This window comes from Amyelois transitella, chromosome 13 (assembly GCF_032362555.1).
Source record: "Amyelois transitella isolate CPQ chromosome 13, ilAmyTran1.1, whole genome shotgun sequence".
In the NCBI taxonomy this organism is placed as follows: domain Eukaryota; kingdom Metazoa; phylum Arthropoda; class Insecta; order Lepidoptera; family Pyralidae; genus Amyelois; species Amyelois transitella.
The window spans coordinates 3,190,427-3,208,671 of NC_083516.1; the positions used below are offsets into that span (position 1 = coordinate 3,190,427).

At 34.5% G+C, this 18,245-nt stretch overlaps 1 protein-coding gene across 5 annotated transcripts in view; it reads right to left on the reverse strand.

The window, feature by feature from the left end:
• Nucleotides 1-18,245, reverse strand: part of LOC106138310 (translation initiation factor IF-2) — a 208,956-nt gene that overhangs the window by 30,939 nt on the left and 159,772 nt on the right. For 3 of the 5 annotated variants that reach the window (XM_060947320.1, XM_013339432.2, XM_060947321.1), the window contains 5 exons: nucleotides 13,972-14,179; nucleotides 13,594-13,755; nucleotides 11,667-11,835; nucleotides 8,711-8,903; nucleotides 7,872-7,993 (listed from right to left, as the gene is read on the reverse strand). In XM_060947320.1, the coding sequence (XP_060803303.1) occupies nucleotides 7,872-7,993; nucleotides 8,711-8,903; nucleotides 11,667-11,835; nucleotides 13,594-13,755; nucleotides 13,972-14,179 (854 nt within the window). The remainder of the gene's footprint in view (nucleotides 1-7,871; nucleotides 7,994-8,710; nucleotides 8,904-11,666; nucleotides 11,836-13,593; nucleotides 13,756-13,971; nucleotides 14,180-18,245) is intronic. The other 2 variants (XM_060947319.1, XM_060947318.1) reach the window with 1 other exon arrangement.

Sequence of the window (18,245 nt, forward strand, 5' to 3'; positions counted from 1 at the left end):
ATCGGAATGACTTCATATTGATAGCTGTTTACAGAATTCTTTATATTCCAAAAGAACCACTAATTGAGAGATTGGTATTTTATTGAAAGTCGACGGGTTTTGGAATTTTATACGTAAAATGTCAATTAGAGTAGTTTTTAGTAAGTGTCCGATGATGGTATGTAAAAGTTTGATAAAAGCAGTTACTCCCAAAAGTTATTTATTTTATTGAAAGATATTTATAAGAAACAAAGAATTGAAGTCATGTTTTGTTGATGACCTTTTTATATCTAGATTTTTTGCTTATTTATAATTCTTTTGGTATAACCAGCAACAGAACTAATATTTCACGACTTTATTCTATTTAGAGCTTCAACTATGGAAATATTTCAGTGATCGTTGTATCTATATATATATGATTTACTAGTTACTGTTTATGATTGTGTTATGGTTACTTTTCCTTTTGTATACATTTTCATTAATTTATTCGTACTTTATTCGACTAAGCGCTGGCATAGTAGTTACATCGTAATAAAATTTCTAGCTGAACGTGGCTTTTAGCTATTTCTAGACTGTTGGCTCTGACTTCCAAGTAAGAGATAAAGACGTGATGTACGTATGTATGTAAAATAAGACTAAGGAAAATGATGTCCAAGTACCGAGCACCTATATTTGAGCCATTAAGGCATGATTAGACTGGTTAATTTGTGAAGAGCCAGTAGGCAGGTCGTGACGTCGTGCGCAAGCGCTTAACTCTTCGATAGTAAGACGACTCCAATTTATATAAATACGAAATCCTGCTAATACTGTACAGATATCGGCAAAATTTACTCTATTTATAACAAGATAATTCGAAAGTTAAGCCTGTTCCTTTTTTAAAAATATATAAAAGATTACACTGCCTGTCATATTAAATCACAGTTTTAACCGGTGGGCAGAGATTTGAGATTTGCCATGTCGATACCTAATTTTAATTAGAGGTGCAGTAATACAGAATTTCCCGAAATTGCAACGGAAAGGGAAACTAAACGCGAAGCCGCGGAGGTGCGGAAAGTTTTCTTTTTACAAGGGAATCACAGAAATCTGAAAAGTGAAATATTTATCGCTAACATTGCTGTCAATGTAGAAATGTCACTTAACCGTTTCTTTTCAGTTATTTACTTCTTATATATTTAATAGACAGCGGATTATTTATCTGTTTGTCTATTTAATAAAGGTTGACTGGTAGACTATCAGCATTTAATCCACCTATAGTACCTATGAGGCTCAATAAAGTGTAAAATAAATAATTAAAAAAATATACATTGATTTTACCTAATGTTTTAAAGCATATTTTTTCTAATCGCAAAATGTTCTCTAATCCAGTCTTATAAATTGAATCTTCAGATTTGCCTTAAGTCCTTTACTTTAACCGGACAATAAACGACCTTGCTTCACAACAATCCCCTACAGAACCTGTCGATTTATCTCCGATATTACAAAACAGGTGACAGACGACCAGACAAACATACCGGTCTCTATTAATTAAGCCGTTACTCTGACGGAATGTCCGCGGTGTCGCAATGAATGCTGTGTCAGAATGGGATATCTGATTGAAGAAACGTCCGAATCCCGGTTGACAAACTCTTTTCGAAGTTTTATTATGCACAAGGAAGCGTAGAATAATTTTTATGCAATAAAATATCGACGCGCAGCCGACTACAAAATAGATTTAGATAGATACTCTTTCTAAATAGGTAAAACACTTTATTGCACCATAAGAATAAAACATACAAAACAGCACAATGCAGATAGAGATGGTACAAAGGCGGACTTATCGCTAATTTAACTGAAATTCGGTACACAAATAATTGTGAGACGGAGTTTCGAATGTTACAAAGGGTAGTTATATGCATACATATAATGACGTCCCTATTCATAGACGGTGTAGACATAGACCACGCGTGATACAAAAGCAATCGCGCGTGCTATGTTACAGAGGTAGGATATAAAACTGTACAGTTATCTATGCCGCACCGATACGCGTAAAAGAAAATATATTTATAATCCTTTAATTCAGGCTCATGTATGAGAGATAAAAGCAGCAGGATTTTCTCAATAACGATACCTTTGATCCCAGGTGAGTATTGCCATAATTTAGACACATTTCGCGTGTATAAGGGCTAATTTATATAAATCACCATGTGGCAACACCGTTGCACGATCGCACGAAGACGCCTGCGCGTGCGTCGTCGGCGACAATGCCTTGATATTATACGAATATATTCTTAATGGCTACATTATATTGTGCAAAATGATCTACATTTTGAGGTTTGTGTCAATCGACCCATCACATATTTCAAGAAATATGAATGTGAAAGATATTAAAAAATATATTGTAAGGATTTTGTTATTGGTTTATAATTTTGATTCATATATTTTTTAAACTATATTTGTAAAAATTACGTACTACAATTATGTTCCTTTGTGTGTCTTGACATCATAAAGTAGACCCAAAAGGTTTCGATTTCGTAATAAGTAGAAAAATGTATTTACAATAATCCAGGTTTTTGCAAAGAAATGGTCTCCATATTTAATTTGTAAAATAGTTACACTTAAACAACTTCCAAAAACAGATAAATTTATTGCGACAAAATTTAACATCCGAATTTTGATAATAAATTTTTAATTTCAGTGACACGTCTTCCATATTTCACAGCCACATCACGGCCGATTCAAATATTGGGTATTCCAAACAGAAAACTGGCAAATAAAGTAATTCCCATACAACAATCGCACGCAATATTGACACGACGAAACGGCGTGACGCGTGACGCGACTGCAATGGCAATTGGGAACGGGTTGCTTAAGTAATGCATGCCATCGCGTGTTAAGGTGTGCACTTATTGTTCACATTTGTTTTAAGAACTATCTATCACTACATATGGTAAAGTTTCGCTATTTTTTCTGCCTGTATGTATGCGCAAATCCCGTAAGTTGTGGACGGATTTTGCTCCTGTTATTAAAACAGGAGCAAAATCCGAAAGAGGGTTTTCTGAGGAAGGAAATTAATAATTATAAATACCTTTCGTTAATATCGATCCGTGCGAAGACGGGGCGAGCAGCCTCATAGTGCATGAATAAATAAAAATGGTAAATAGACAATTTAAAGTCGAAAGTGCTGGCCGCTGGGTGCTGATAATTTGGGTTGGGACATCTCGAAATTTCCACAGTGCAACATTTAAAATAATTTTATGTTAAACGATGGTGAAGCCACCGGTATTTTCGAGCTGAAGATGATATTAAGGAGCTCTGGAGTCACTTTTATATTAAAAGCATTGAAGAGCATACGTAGAATTACGAAAACACTTTTCGAAAATTGCATAAAATGCAAATAATAATCATTGAGAAAGAATGTCCGCGATGAATTCACAACAATAATGCCAGAGCATAAAGCGTCGTACATATTATAAGGTAAACGTGGGAATGGTGGATTTAAAATCTTAATATTTGTATCGGATGTTCGGATCAGTTGCGCAAGGAGTGAACGGGACCGCGCAAGGATCAAGAAGGGCCGCAGGTAGAACAGGCTTATTTAAATGTTGAGTTTTATTGTCTTTTCTTTCTTTTTCTTACTACGTATACCGTATAAAATTATAGTACATCTTGATGATTTTGGACAGCTGATTTATTAACAAAAGGTTTGTTGTATTGTAAAATATAAATGTAAAGGCAAAATTAGCACACCACTAGATTATGCTAAATGCTTTAGCTTTATAGTTGTATTTTTTTTTGCAGAAGTTTATTTGCAATCACTTAAAACTCGTAAGAAGATGCAAACCTACTAGTCAGTCTATCAGTGGCCATAACGTAAGATTTTATTAGGTGTCTGTATTATTTTAGAATTGTCTCTACCATACTCTGAAGCGGTGCCTTGTTCCTAAAACCATTCCTATCCTGCCCATCACGATTCAAATGCATTGCATGGCGATCTCTTTATCAAATAAATTGAAAGTTGAAAGCCAACAATTACATGGCCTCAGCTGTCGCATCAGTCACGTCTTCTTCCCTTGATCCCACTGTCATGTCTGGTTCGCGAATAGTAATGTCCGCGACGCGTGCGCATGACTTTGTACAGACATTAACATGCTCATTGTCGTTGCCACAGAAATATTAAGATTGCTGTGGTCGTCGCTTGTTGTCGTGGAAATCTTGTTTATATAGACTTAAGCTTAGTGTACATTTTTAATTTAAACTTTTTGCACGTAAAATGTACAATAGGTGGACTTAATGTATAACAGGTGGATTTAATGGAATAAGGCATTATCATTTGGTCCAAAACTGAGATGAATTTACATAGTTGGCAAATCGCGTAAGTTTCAATTTTGGCACTTGAAAAATTTAGTTTGAACAAATGAAGAAATTACTTAAATAGTACATTAAATTATACAGCATCATATCATAAGCAGCGTTTTCTAAATATGATATTTTAGAATGTCTAGTGGTTATACTGAAAGAAACTATTATTCACTAGTACTGAAAAGCTCTTGCAATAATACCAAGTCACAATTGATAAAATATCTATGAGCAAGCGAGTACAAAACTAAAATATCTTATCGAAGATAGAGCTAAATTTCAAAGCCGGAGTGGCCAAGCCACCTTTCAACAATAAGCTATCTCGCTGCTCGTAAACCTAACTGTTAATATTCAATTCCAATCCTTTTTTATTGGAGCCCTCAGTCGTATACTACTGCGAGTGACGGTCAACCAATACGGAAAACGTTTAAAATGTCAGAGATTTGCGGGGACATTTCTAATGCATATTATTACGAAATTATACGGAATTTAGTCATTATAAGGTTGATATTATTATGAATTTATGGCGAATTTAGTTATTATCGCCCCGTTTATGGTGTGGAGTGGTAATGGACGCTAAAATTGCGCTTTTGCCATCCAATGAATATTTGATGTCATCGCATTTCGTATTTTGAAAATGTGCAAATAATTTATAGTTCTTTAAATTGAATACCAAATTATTGTTAATTTTTTAATATTATTTAGAAACTATATATATCATATATTTATTAATCTAAGAACAGACATAAAAACATATAATAAGTATTTTATATAGTCAAGGTATGTTACTCGCCTTCTTGATAACATTAGAATCTGAACAAAGAATTTACGTAACAATTTAATATGTACAGTGAATTTACACACTATATCACAGAGTGTAACATTCCCTTTCACTGGAAACTCAATTAATTCTGATCACCGCAATGAAAACAAACTTGACATCAAGAAATATAGACTATACAACAATGTAATTAAAAAAGTTAAATATAAGTACTCCTATAGAGTTTTATCATCAACAGCTGTGAAGTTGATACAGTGTTTGAACATACTAGACTATTACACAGCTCGAGTTAGCCTCGAAGTGAGTTCGAGACTTGTGTTACGAGATACTAACTCAATGATACTATATTTTATAAAAAATACTTATATAGATAAACATCCAATATCCAGGCCAATCAGGAAAATGCTATCTATCTATGCTAGATTAAGCAAATGCGGAGATAACAGTTAAAATACAAATTTAATACGAGGCAGGTACTTACTTAGATTGTGTATTGCAAGGTCGCATATTTCTTAAAATAGTTCAATATTGTTTTGTAAGTAATTGGTCATTGTTCAGAAGTTTATGCAGTAATGACAGTAGAATTTATGTAATGTCGATATAAATACGTTAAATTATTTCACCGTACAAAGAAATAAAATTATTTAAATATTGTAAGAAGAGTGTCCTTTTATGTGCAACCGCGTTATAAAACCAGGCATCTTACGGATTCGAACACCGACGTTATCCCAACTAATATTATAAATGTGAAAATGAGTTTATATATATATATATACGGGACGATTGTAGGTGGCGTTAAATTCACGCGGGGGAATCTCCGGGTAAAGCTAGTTAATGTCATAAAAAGAAACTGTTACGTACTCAATACGCGTTCTTTTGGAACAGATATCAGATTGGTAGCAGCGTTACTAGATGTAAGGTGTGGAAACAGTGAGTGATTACGTGTAATCAGTATTGCGGTAGTGATGGGATGATCGTTCCCTGTTCTCTGATGCGTTCATTGGTCGACATCTCTATTGTACGAAAGTGCGTGTAGATACTCGTAGGGTTGCTTACTAGATAGTTTATTTTTGTCAATTTGTCTTCCAAAATAGTACGAAAATACATTAAGTAGCATAAGAATGTTAAATATACGTGAGTTGTAATAATATATATGGTATGGATACTGAATGGTTTATTATTAAAGGGGATCTTTGATTGAAATGTCAGCATATATTTAGGTACCTTGTATAAGTACTTACATATTAAAATAACTTTCAGGATCTTGAAGTTACCACTTTATGAAAATAAGTAACAATACCTAATAATAACCTTTACCTATTATATTTTAAACAAAAATATCTTTTAATTCTTCTAATAATTCAAACAAAATAAAAATTATTACGTGCCAGCCCTTTACCAAGAACAATTCATCGCGTTTCTTAAACGGACTTGTTTCAAGTTTGTTATTATTATGATTGGTAGTGATGAGCTTCCGATGAAAGTTGTTAATGGACGTTGAAAAGCTTATTACGTTACACGGAATTTTATACCGCATTCATTGCCACCTGACATCTAGAGAATATATGACACGAAGTGTTTCTTTTTTTATTTAAGATGTGGTGTTATAAATTGTTTTTCGTAAAGAAAATCCATTCAACTTTTAAGTTTAGGAGAAATCATTAACTTGCTGAAATTATCTATAAATCTGACTGCTGCAGTTAAACTATTGCCCAATTTCATTTTTTGTTCCTTCAAGTTTATTCCTGTCATCTTATCCTATGCCTTATTTATAGAGAAATGAAAATACAATTTTTCCTTTTTTTTCAAATTTGTATTAACATTTCTCCATAAAGAAGTCATAGGACAAGATCATCACCTCAATTTCTTTTTTATTGACAATTTTTAAACAAATTATGTACAATGTCGTCTCTATACGTGGTGACGTTAACTCTGTGATCAAATTCGACGCGTTGCCAGTCTTATTAGACTAACACGCAATAAAATTTATGTCGGGCTGTTTCTTACTATAAAATTATTTATATTGTTTACAGTTACAAATTATCTATATTCTGGATAATAATCATAATTGATACAGAATAGAAAATGTTCGTTCTGAACTTCTTTGTGTAGACAAAAGAACTAACGAAAAAGGACGTTCGCTCATAGAAAACATAAGTTTACTTTTAAAACAATTGAACTGAATAGTACAATTTTTTAAAGTAACTGCGTAACACAGAAAAGCTATAATAGCAGATGGCCACGGTAGGATTCGAACTTGTAACTTTGGAACAGACATTATTTTTCAAGTCTGTTCTCTTTACCACTGACACTCTTCTTTATTACCTTTTATGTTATCTCTATGTTAGTGATATCTACGTTAATTTAATATCCGCTATTGCTATTTATTAATGTGTCTAGTTCTCGATGGCTTAATAATAAACTGGATGGTTTTCCGGTCTGACGGCTTGCTGTTACGTTTACAAGCAATGCGCAGTCGCAGTTTTGTAAGTACTTTATAATTAGATTGATGATATTGAGTCCAGGGTCAATAATGCTAAAAGCTTAATGCTAGCTCTGTCCTTCATTTATCCCTGTTATAAGAAGAGGAAATATACGCCAAAAATAATTTTACGTTAAAATTTGCAACGCAAGTTAATTTACGGAAATTAAAAATTAAGAAATAAACCGAATACGTCAAAAACACTTCTTATGTTTCATTACATTTGGGAAGCTGGCCGTTTAAACTGTCACAAAATAAAAAAAATAAAAAACACATATAGTGATGTAAACTTACCGATGCGTATTCGGCGCAATTGTCGATAGAACTGACGAACTCGCACACTTCATCGACTGACCACGCTGATAGACGAGCTCTGGCTTCGGCGCACATACATTCTCCCCTGGCTTCTCCCCGATCTATAATAAAGGGATAATAAAATGTTAATATATAATATTACTTACTGTGCATTTGTTTATCGATGGTTTTGTTAATTTTAAGTTTGTTTACGCTTGCTGCTTTCTTGACGCCGCCTTAAGGATTTATGATGCAGTTGTGTTTTTTGCTTTAATTATCTGCCTTGTGGTTTCCGGCACCAATAGAGAATAGTCCTATTTTCCACTGGATGGACCACTCCATCTTTTTTCCATGGATGTCGTAGAAGGCGACTAAGGGATAGGCTAATAAATTTGCAATTCTGCTTTTAGGTGCCCATCACCTAGCAGCACCTAGCAACCTGTCACTATTTGAATCTCAATTATATCATTAAGCTAAACCGCTGAGCAGTCAGTCTTTTCAAAACTATTGGCTCTGTCTACACCGTAAGGGATATAGACGTGATTATATGTATGTATTATTTTCCAGTGACGAAAGCAGATAAAAATAAGTCTATGCCATCGCCGGACACTTCCGTATGTGAAAATTTGTAAGGATGATTGTTTGTGTATGTTTGCTATGTATATTTGTTACTCTTTTACTAGGTAACGACTTATAATGAAATTTAGTACAAGGGCACATAACCTGAAATAACACCTAAGTTACTTTAAACCCGAAATTTCCACGTAAGCAAAATCCCGGTGCACTGCTAGTTAATATAAAATACTTGGAACAGAATATAAGTCTGGAGGAGTTGTTACCATCATTAGAGATCCTGTCACGCTCGTCGGTGTCGCTCCTCGTGCTGGGGCTGGCCGAGAGCCTTGCCTTCTTGTAGCCGCTGTCCCCGGCTGCCGACAGGTCAAGCGGGTAATGTTCTGGAATGCTGCCTGCGCGTGCGCGCTTGAGCCTCGACCTTCCCCCACGCTGCATCCTCGATATCGCTAGGAGTGCCTGTTATATAAATATATAGTTATATGTTTATATAAAAAAAATACTTCTTTTAATGGTTCTTTTTCAAATTGATTTATTAATAAATGATGTTCTTCGCAAAAAAATACAAGTAGCGTAGGACAATAGGCGGAAAAAATATTTACGGGCGAATAGAGATGTATAAATAGGAGAGAAATAAGTAAAAATGGTCATCATCCTTCGGGGTATGCCTGTGGCGAGTAAGGTCTCACTTCCGCTAACCTTCAGGGGATGCCAAGATATGCCTTTCCTAAGATATTTAAATTATTATAATATTTAATAATTGTGTAATTTTTGGACTTCCTTTAGTCAGATTTCCTTCGACCAAATAATGGCCCTTTTCTGGGTCCGAAGTTGATACAAATACGCCTATTATATCTTATGGCTAAAATTCCGTTATAGTTATAATAAATTGTAAGGTAATTGGACTTGGTAGTTTGATTTTATAGGTTAACTAGCTTTATCGATATAAGCAATGAGAGTCGATTTAATAATTTTACCAATTGTTTAAGTTCCTAATCGGATATAATTATAATTAGCTTAAGGACACGATCGAACTATCTGATTATATATATTAATTGAATAAACAAATAGTTTGCGCGTCATAAAACATAGAAATACTTTATAACTAATACAATTTAAAATATTTATAACTCTTAGTTGGCGTAAGCCGCCTGCTGTGCAAAATCTGTGAATCCGATAAGTTTGATAATTTTGAGGTAAAGCAATATAGTCATTGATGCTTGAAGGGAATGTGAATTGTGAAAGTAGAGACACCTGACTAATGTTTTCTTTTCATTTTGGGTATATTGCTAATGACAAAAAGACAGACCACAATTACAGATATCATTATCATTTGAATTAAAAGGGGAAAAATAACTAGTGATTCGAATTATTTTATTAACACGTACCTTATTCTTATCAAAATAGGTACCTATGTGAGTTAAAAAAAATGATATATATTGTTATCGCTGAGAGAAACTCCATCCAGCATATGCGTATACCTACATATATAACAAGAACTCAATTACTAAGAATCCCATCAAGTAGCATACACTACAAGTATTAAGCAAACACGATGCGAGGTTATTATCTGATCGAGAGCATCGTAAGTGGCGAGCATTCATCATAATAACGTTCCGAACCGTCACGCTCGCCGCCCGCGGGTCAAATTGCAATCTATCTTTTTTAATTGCCACGAGCTAAAAAAGGGGAATGCAGGGTAATTTCGAATAAATTCAGTAAGAAGCGCGCGTGAAATGAACACGGCAGCTAGCGCGGCGCGTGCCTGCGCCTCGTGCCGCGCCCACCTCTACGTGCTGAAGCAGAGCCAACGCTATAAATCTCACGATTTATTTCCGCATCGCTCCTGTTCTCTTTATTGGTGAAAATAAATTTAAACCACTATTTATGGACAAGATAAGGTATAAATAGAAACGCAACCAACATTCGTGCGCGGCACCGGCAGGTGTCAGATGTTAATAACAACTATGCTAGAATACCACAATCCTGTATCGATGTTTACGACCGATATTCAATTGGAATAAGATTTGCTTCTGAATAATTTCGCTAGAAAGTCGAAATCATATAACTGTGACGATTTAGCGCTGCAATTTCCGCGTGCCTCTTATCGCAGTGGTGTGCAAAAAGTCGACTAATTTTAAAGTCCAGTGCTGTTTCGATTTCACATCCCATCACTAGCGTGTTGTGGGCCGCACTCGGCACCGCGCATGCGCGGCGCGTGCCGCTGCCAATTAGTGCAGCTCCAGTTCCTTTTACAGTGGAGAGTCGAGACGGTTCGCTGGCAAACCTCGAGTCGAGCGTCGAGCAGTAGGCGGGGCAGCACTATTACCCTGCCGATTGTGCGCGCACTACGAACGGTAACAACCAAGAGCAATTAACACTCTCTCCACCTTATCTAGGTAATAGCGCAGGAAGTGTAAAGGTCGTGAGCCTTATCAGATTTAATTGCGTTCATTATTACTGGAAAGGAAGCAGGTTGCTCATCGCGCATTATGATTTTAAAGAGGTTCAAATTAACATAAACGAACGAGTAGAAAGAAGATCCTCTTTGCGATAACAATGTATAAGTTTTATGATTCCCCGAGACATTTTAATCACAGCCGTGAACTATGAAACGGTGCATGATGTGTAATTAAAACAGGAAGGTCAGTGAGCACTTGTATTTATAATTAGACTGAATTTTATATGTGCTCTTTTGAAACAAGACCCAGCTGACCGTAAATTATTTCATAGGGGCAGTGGCCTTGCTTCAAGTATAGCACGCTGTGAGGTGATCGTAAAGATGATATGTCTTATGACTTTGATAAGAATTAATTAGAGATAAAATTATATTAATTTCGATGTTCATTTTGATTACCTAAAACATCCTGCTATATACAGCACGCAGTGCGAGACTCTATATCGTATTATACTCGTAAGAAATCAAAATATATTTAACAAAAGGATTACGATTTCAATTGCAGCTTCCAAAATCTGTTTATTATATAAAAGTAATTTAACAATGGAGTGGACTTCGTAAACATTTATACTTTATACGTAAACGTCGAAAATAGAAATAATGATCATTATAAATTAACAGATGAGCTTTCGTGTAAAAATATAACCTATTTAATCAAAGGATATGGTCAAAAGGCGCACCGAGCTTTAGAAAGGTGAGAACGTAATTTGGGCTAACACCAAGACGTATAAGTGTTTTTTCGTAAATCTTTGAATATTTGTTACCTTTGTATAGCTCATGTCCACCATGATTGGGAAGGCGGGTACTCTAGGCGAACCTCCTTGTTTCTTTGCCAGCTTTGTGAATAAACCTCCGAGTGGTGCATCTATTGTGTCTGCCTGTGGCGATGTCGTGGCTCGCTCCGCGGTAAAACCATTCATGCGGTATAGATAGCTGTCAAAAAAAAAAATAGAAATACTCGTAAGTATAATAAAAGCACTTCATTATTTACATTGCCATGAACTGTACTAATAATTATTATTAAAAAAGAATAAGTGTGAAGTTTATTATTAGTACTAAAATAAGTCCTCCTTAAAAGTACCCTATTATTTAAACAAAATTTTAAATGCATGTTTCTTGAAGAATCTTTATAAAGTTAATAATTTAATTTCACATGAGGAAAGTTCAGGTATAACCTTTAATCACGCCAATAGATAGGTTCAACTTCAATTTGGCGTGCTACGAAACGACGCGGGCGCAAGACAGTCTGCAGTAAATTGTTTCCAGTGAGCTGAGCCACGCTCGGGCCGGCCGTAATAACAAAAACGGTAAATTACAATATTAATAGAAGCGCATAATTACAAGCTACTTGAAAACACACTCAAAGTTAATTAAAAAGCCGCTTCGACCACAAACTTTTCTATTTGATCAAGTGTCAATTTTATTTTAAACATCATTTTTTCTTCCAATGAAACGGAGAATTTATGATCCATCAATATCTAAAATTATATTCCACTTTTGTATATGTCAAAACAAAATCTTCATCATTCGCCTATAAGCCTCCAATGCATGTCGATAATTAAAAATGACAGAGGTCGGCGACCCAAGATGAGCAATTCATTAATATAACATAAGTTCACGCGGAGAGCATTGGTTCTCACGAATCATGTAAATTTGTCGACTAAACGTAAGTTATCGAATCGATTAATATGATAATTGCTGCGGGCATCACTACTCGGTCGGTGAACTGAGGTCGCGTAGTGCTGTGACATAGAGCGTGTGAAAAACTGCACCGTGGATTTCGGGACCGCTTGTGATGGAACACTTCCCTTTGGACTACATTACATTGCAATCTATTTCAAAAAAGGTTTATCGTATATTTATATTACCTTGTTAATTGGTAGCAATCGAATAGATTAATTCAATTAAGAAGTTATAATGGGCCATTTGAATGATAATTGATTGACATCACTCATTTAATGCGGCTGTTAGAACAGCTTTTTAACTGTTGGGCTAACCGGTAATCAGGTTTATGATAAATGGGTGCAAAACAAGAAACAATCTACAAGTGAAACTTAATCCGTTTTCGTTTTATTGGAAGCTGCTTGCGTCAAATGTGTAAAAATAAGTAGCAATAAGCGCGGACGCTTTACCTATGACAGGAATAAAATGGCAATAATCCCAACTTGTCATAGACTTCAGTGCAGATATAAGCAGTACTGCCTGTTCTATGTTTACTACTAAATGCTAGACGGAGATCCAATTTTTGAAAATCTACTGCTTTTAAAATTGCTTGTAAATATCCCGAGTCTTTAGATTGACAAAACATTTATAACGACTGTGCAAAGTTTCTCCTTTTCCCCTGGCCAAAGTATTATTTGTCGTATTATCCTTCGTATTGGGTTTGCGTGTTCGCCCACAGGTCATGAGATGAAGGGCCCATGACCTGCGCAGTTGCACACGCAAGGACAACATTACGGATAATTTTATGAGTGGCGCCAAACAAATAATTTACAAAAAATAATGCAATTTAGTAGAAGGTGTAAGTCAATTTAGATCTATCAGCCAGATCTTTCAGTTTTAATATAAGGAAGAAAACACAAACATATTAATTTGTATGGCTTAAAGTATGCTTATGCTGTGTATTCTTCTTTTGTATTGTCTGTAAAATCTGCCGTATATGTTAGTATAAGAGCCAAAGCCACAACTTACTCGTAATGCGAATGGTTATTATATTTCGCGGCAAGCGATCGCATTATGTCGGAGTAGTTCCGCGGGGGGAGGGCTGGCGCGGGGTGAGGAGGAGCGTGCGGGCTGCCGCGCTCAGGCGGCGTGCCCGGGTACGACGATGTGGACGGCGTGACGCTGCGGGACCTGGTAGAACAGAGAAAAAGACCATCTTCAAAAATACGAATTGTCTCATTTACCATAAAACAGTTACTATTACGCTGACGAAGACCCAAACGCAATTTCCAAGAAGAATGTGGACGAAGCTCAAGAAGTATGTATATAGAACACTGCAAATGAAGTCTACCTTATATAATATAATTTTAACTATGTATGTAAAATGAAGAAAGTATAGAAACTAACCGGGAAGCTGTGGAATCGTGCGGGCTGAGCCGCTCGCTTTTGACGTGGGCTTGTGGCGCGGGCGGCGCGGCCGGGGCGGCCGGAGCGGGTGGAGCTGGCGGAGCTGGCGGAGCGGGCGCGGGCGTGGGCGCCTGCGCGTGCACCGGCGACGCCGCGGCATCGCGCGCGCACCGCCGCGCCGCTCCTCCACCGCCGCCGCCTTCACCTGCTAACAAGGAAACCGCTGTTAGCTCTTGGACTATATAACATACTAAAAATAATATTAATTCTTTCTATAGTCTCTAAATAATCACTTTTATTTATGTCTGTCGAAACTTTTATCTTTTTTATAATGTGTTAATCGTTAACCGTCGAATTTGGATATAAATGATGAACTCTGTAACTAGACTTAAACTAAAAAAACCTAAATATTTCTCAGAGAATGAAGAAACTAAAGTTTTATTTTTGTTATGACATTTAATAAATTATATTTTCAATTGCACCATTCAGCTAAGTGTAACCATAATTGTTGGTCTACAGGTATATTTATACATAAAGACCAGCATTTCCAGCAGCTTCACCCGCGTGAATTTAGCATCACCTAGAAAAGATTAAATTTTTTTCGAAAATCCTACGGAAACTTTAGTTTTTACCGGGATGAAAAGTGCCTTCTATAGACTCTTAATTATATAAACGCAAAATTTCAAGAAGCTTGATTCATTAGAGAACGCGTGAAACGACAACAAACAAATAAACTTACTTTCGCATTTATAATATTAGTTGAGAATATAGGATTAGGATGAAGACTTGTTATTTTGACTTGTTATATTCATTACTTTTAGACTGATTATAAACCAACAATCATTACAGCTTCCTTTTTCCGCCATTCTTGTATCTGTTATACTTTTAATTTGTACCATTACTCTCTAACAATTAATAATACCAAATAAGGTTGACATGCTGACTACAGCGGAATCCGGTTGTTGAAACAGACCGACTTTTGTGTTGAACACATGATGGGTATGGAGATAATCTTACTTACTCATATTCATTAATTGTTCAACAAATTCTTAAGACATTTAACTATTTATAAATCTGTTACAACAATAGAAACAAATAAGAACTTTATGTAATTTATACAAATTCATGTCCTAAAAGAATCACTGAGACTAAAATAGTAAATTCTGTACCTACTTTCAAAATATTATCGCGGGCAAAGACTTACATTGCAAAGAATTATCTACGTAGACAATTATTTAAATGTATATATATTTATATTTCCACATCACTGACAAAACTGTAAGTTAAGGTATTTGGAATAATTATTGAAAATAATGATTAAGCAGTTGTCTTTATCTATGCACTATAAGATACGCTACAAATGTTATCTCACAAATTAATTAAAAGAAAGTAGTTACATTATAATGTAAGTGAACTCAAAAGAACTGTATATAAATTAAAAAAAAGCAAGACATCTTGACACATGAGATAGAATCAGCGGCGTTTGTACGACACGCTCTGAGTTTGTGATATATGAATGTCTGTCCGTACGTCTTTTGGCGGCGTGAAAGTGGCCGACGCAATTTTCAAACGTATGAGTTTTCTTTTTTTGGAGATTGCGTGAAGAGATATTAAAAGCAATTGTGAAATTTTCTTAAAAAAAAATTTGTAGATTTTCAGAATATTTTGTTTTACTAAGCATAACATACGAATGGAAATACAATCTAAAAACTAAGTCCAGGGCAAATAATTAAAAGAAAACCAGCGAATTTCCTACGTTTTAAAATCACGACAGCTAAAAGGTACCTACTTATGGTGATGAGAGTAGATTTTACTATCAAAATTGAAAATATTTTGTTTGCAAATATAACAAATTAGTTAAAATATGTAAAGTCTGAATGATAATTAAATTTATTAATGTTGATTACTTTACAAGTGTTGTTTTAGGTCATATCAATACAAAAACTTACAACGATAACACAAAGTCGCTCCAGAATATGGACACGTTACATAAACTTATAAATCTGAATAATAAACAAACAAGTAAATTATGAAACTGTCAAAAAATATTATAACCTCACGCATAAATAAAGCTTAATTTCAAATCCTGTCACTACGGAGCATTTATTTATAATTAAGTAGATACTCTTAGCTGCGGAGCCCCTAAAATTTAATGTCACAAGCGTTTACGCAAGTGTGTCACTCTGATATTCGCAATGTGACACATTAATCACAGTTGATGTATCGTGGGACCGACGCTGTTCTGTGTCACAGGTAACTAAACGCGATAATTAATTGTGCCTTTAGACGATGTTCATATTGGTCGAGTGGTTCAGCGAGTGATGCGTGTCGTGGAAGTTAGTGCTTAAGAGCAGGTGATTGCTTGTATTTGTCAAGTGACTCATAGTATAAATTGGTACGTAGTAAGTATAATAAAGTTAACATTTAAAAAAATGTCATTTAAAAAGTCACAATATTATTTTAAAAAAAATTGTAGTCATATTAAGATAAATTTTAGAATTAAAGGTTTAAAAAATCTAAGAGATATTGTTCCATTTAGTTTAGTTTTATACATAATAAATCTAATTGAATTACTGAAAAAACAATAATAACTTTCATTGGATATAACTTGATCAGTATGAATTAATATATAAGTGACTTGTGACCGTTTGACTTTGTAATCTGATACCTACTATTAATTATATTTTAAACAGGTGTTGTAGGTTAACTTGCCCATTTTATGTTATCATCAAACAACAGATTTGCATCTTTTATGAGAAATTGACTTTTAAGCAGTCGCATGAATTTCTTAAGATTGCCATTACAAAACATAATAAATATAAATCAGTTTATTTTATGAACAAATAAAATGTAATTGATAATTTTATATTGGATTTTAAAATAAACTAGAACTCAAAAATAGGTAAAATGTTAATGTTATAGAAATAGGTATATAAACAAATAGAAATGCAAATACGACATCAATAAAATAACATAAAACATGTAGGTGACAAAATCTGCTAATATTTATGTATTTAGCCTCATAAATCAAGGCAACTTAAATTTTTGTAATTTGATATGAATGCTGAATACATTTTTGGATTATTTTGTGGCTATAATTTACACCGTTGTATAGAAATACGTCGTATGTGGTCCTCTTTGTCATGTAATCTCTTTATAAGCTAAATTATACATCTCTTTCTATAGATGAACCTATTATGACGCCTACATTTTACTACAATACCATACATCATATTATTACGGAACTAGTTTGACTGATCTACATTTTAAATGCTTTTTTTTACGAAATACAATAGTAGTAGGCTACAAATGGTCTTTAAAAAGGATGAACGAAAAGAATTTAAGTAATAAAATGAAATTTTGCTATTGCAAAATTCATATAAATAAAGTCGAAATAAAGTCCTGATTAGAATAATGTTTTCAAAATTCTCTTAAAACTATGTAATAGGGTAGGAACAGATAATATAGAAGTATCGCTTACAATTTGGTACAATTAATTTAAAATTTAACTCTCTTAATCTGAACAATGTATAATTTTGACTGAGCGAGCGAGGCGGTTAAGGTCTACCTTTCAACTTGGATTTGTTTTTTTTTAACTGGTCTGATTTTGATTAAATTGGAGATAATTAGATACATACATAGGAAAGGTTCGATATACATAATAATGATGATGTAAAAAAATATGACTATAATACAGAAGTTTGTTACTAGATGGCGCTGAAAATAATCAGCAAGTCTATGCTTTGCCACGGCAAATGACTAGTATAGTTACACAAACATACAAACATATAGTCACGTCTATATTCCTTGCGGGGTAGACTTGAGATTCAAATAGTGACAGGTTGCTAGCCTATTGCTTAAAAGAAGAATCCCAAGTTCATAAGCCTATCTCTTAGTCACCTTTAACGACATCCATGGGAAAGAGAAGGAGTGGTCCTATTCTTTTTTTTATTGGTGCCGGTTATCACCCGGTACACCCAGTATATCTATAGTCGATTAATTTGTCAATGGTATCAAATATCCATATTTTGCTGGAAGACGAAACCAAACTATGATCGATTATTTCCTGTCCCGTTGACCCCAGGAACTAATGACAGGAAATCTAACCGTTATAATTGCTTTAATACGAACATAGAAAAGTTGAACTTTAAAATCGATTAGTCTGTTGTATTTTAATAAATCAATTAAATGTATGTACCTAATACGTAGGTAGATTGTTGTTGTAATTGTTTTTAATCGTTGTAATGACGTGTATAACTTATGTAACAAGTAAT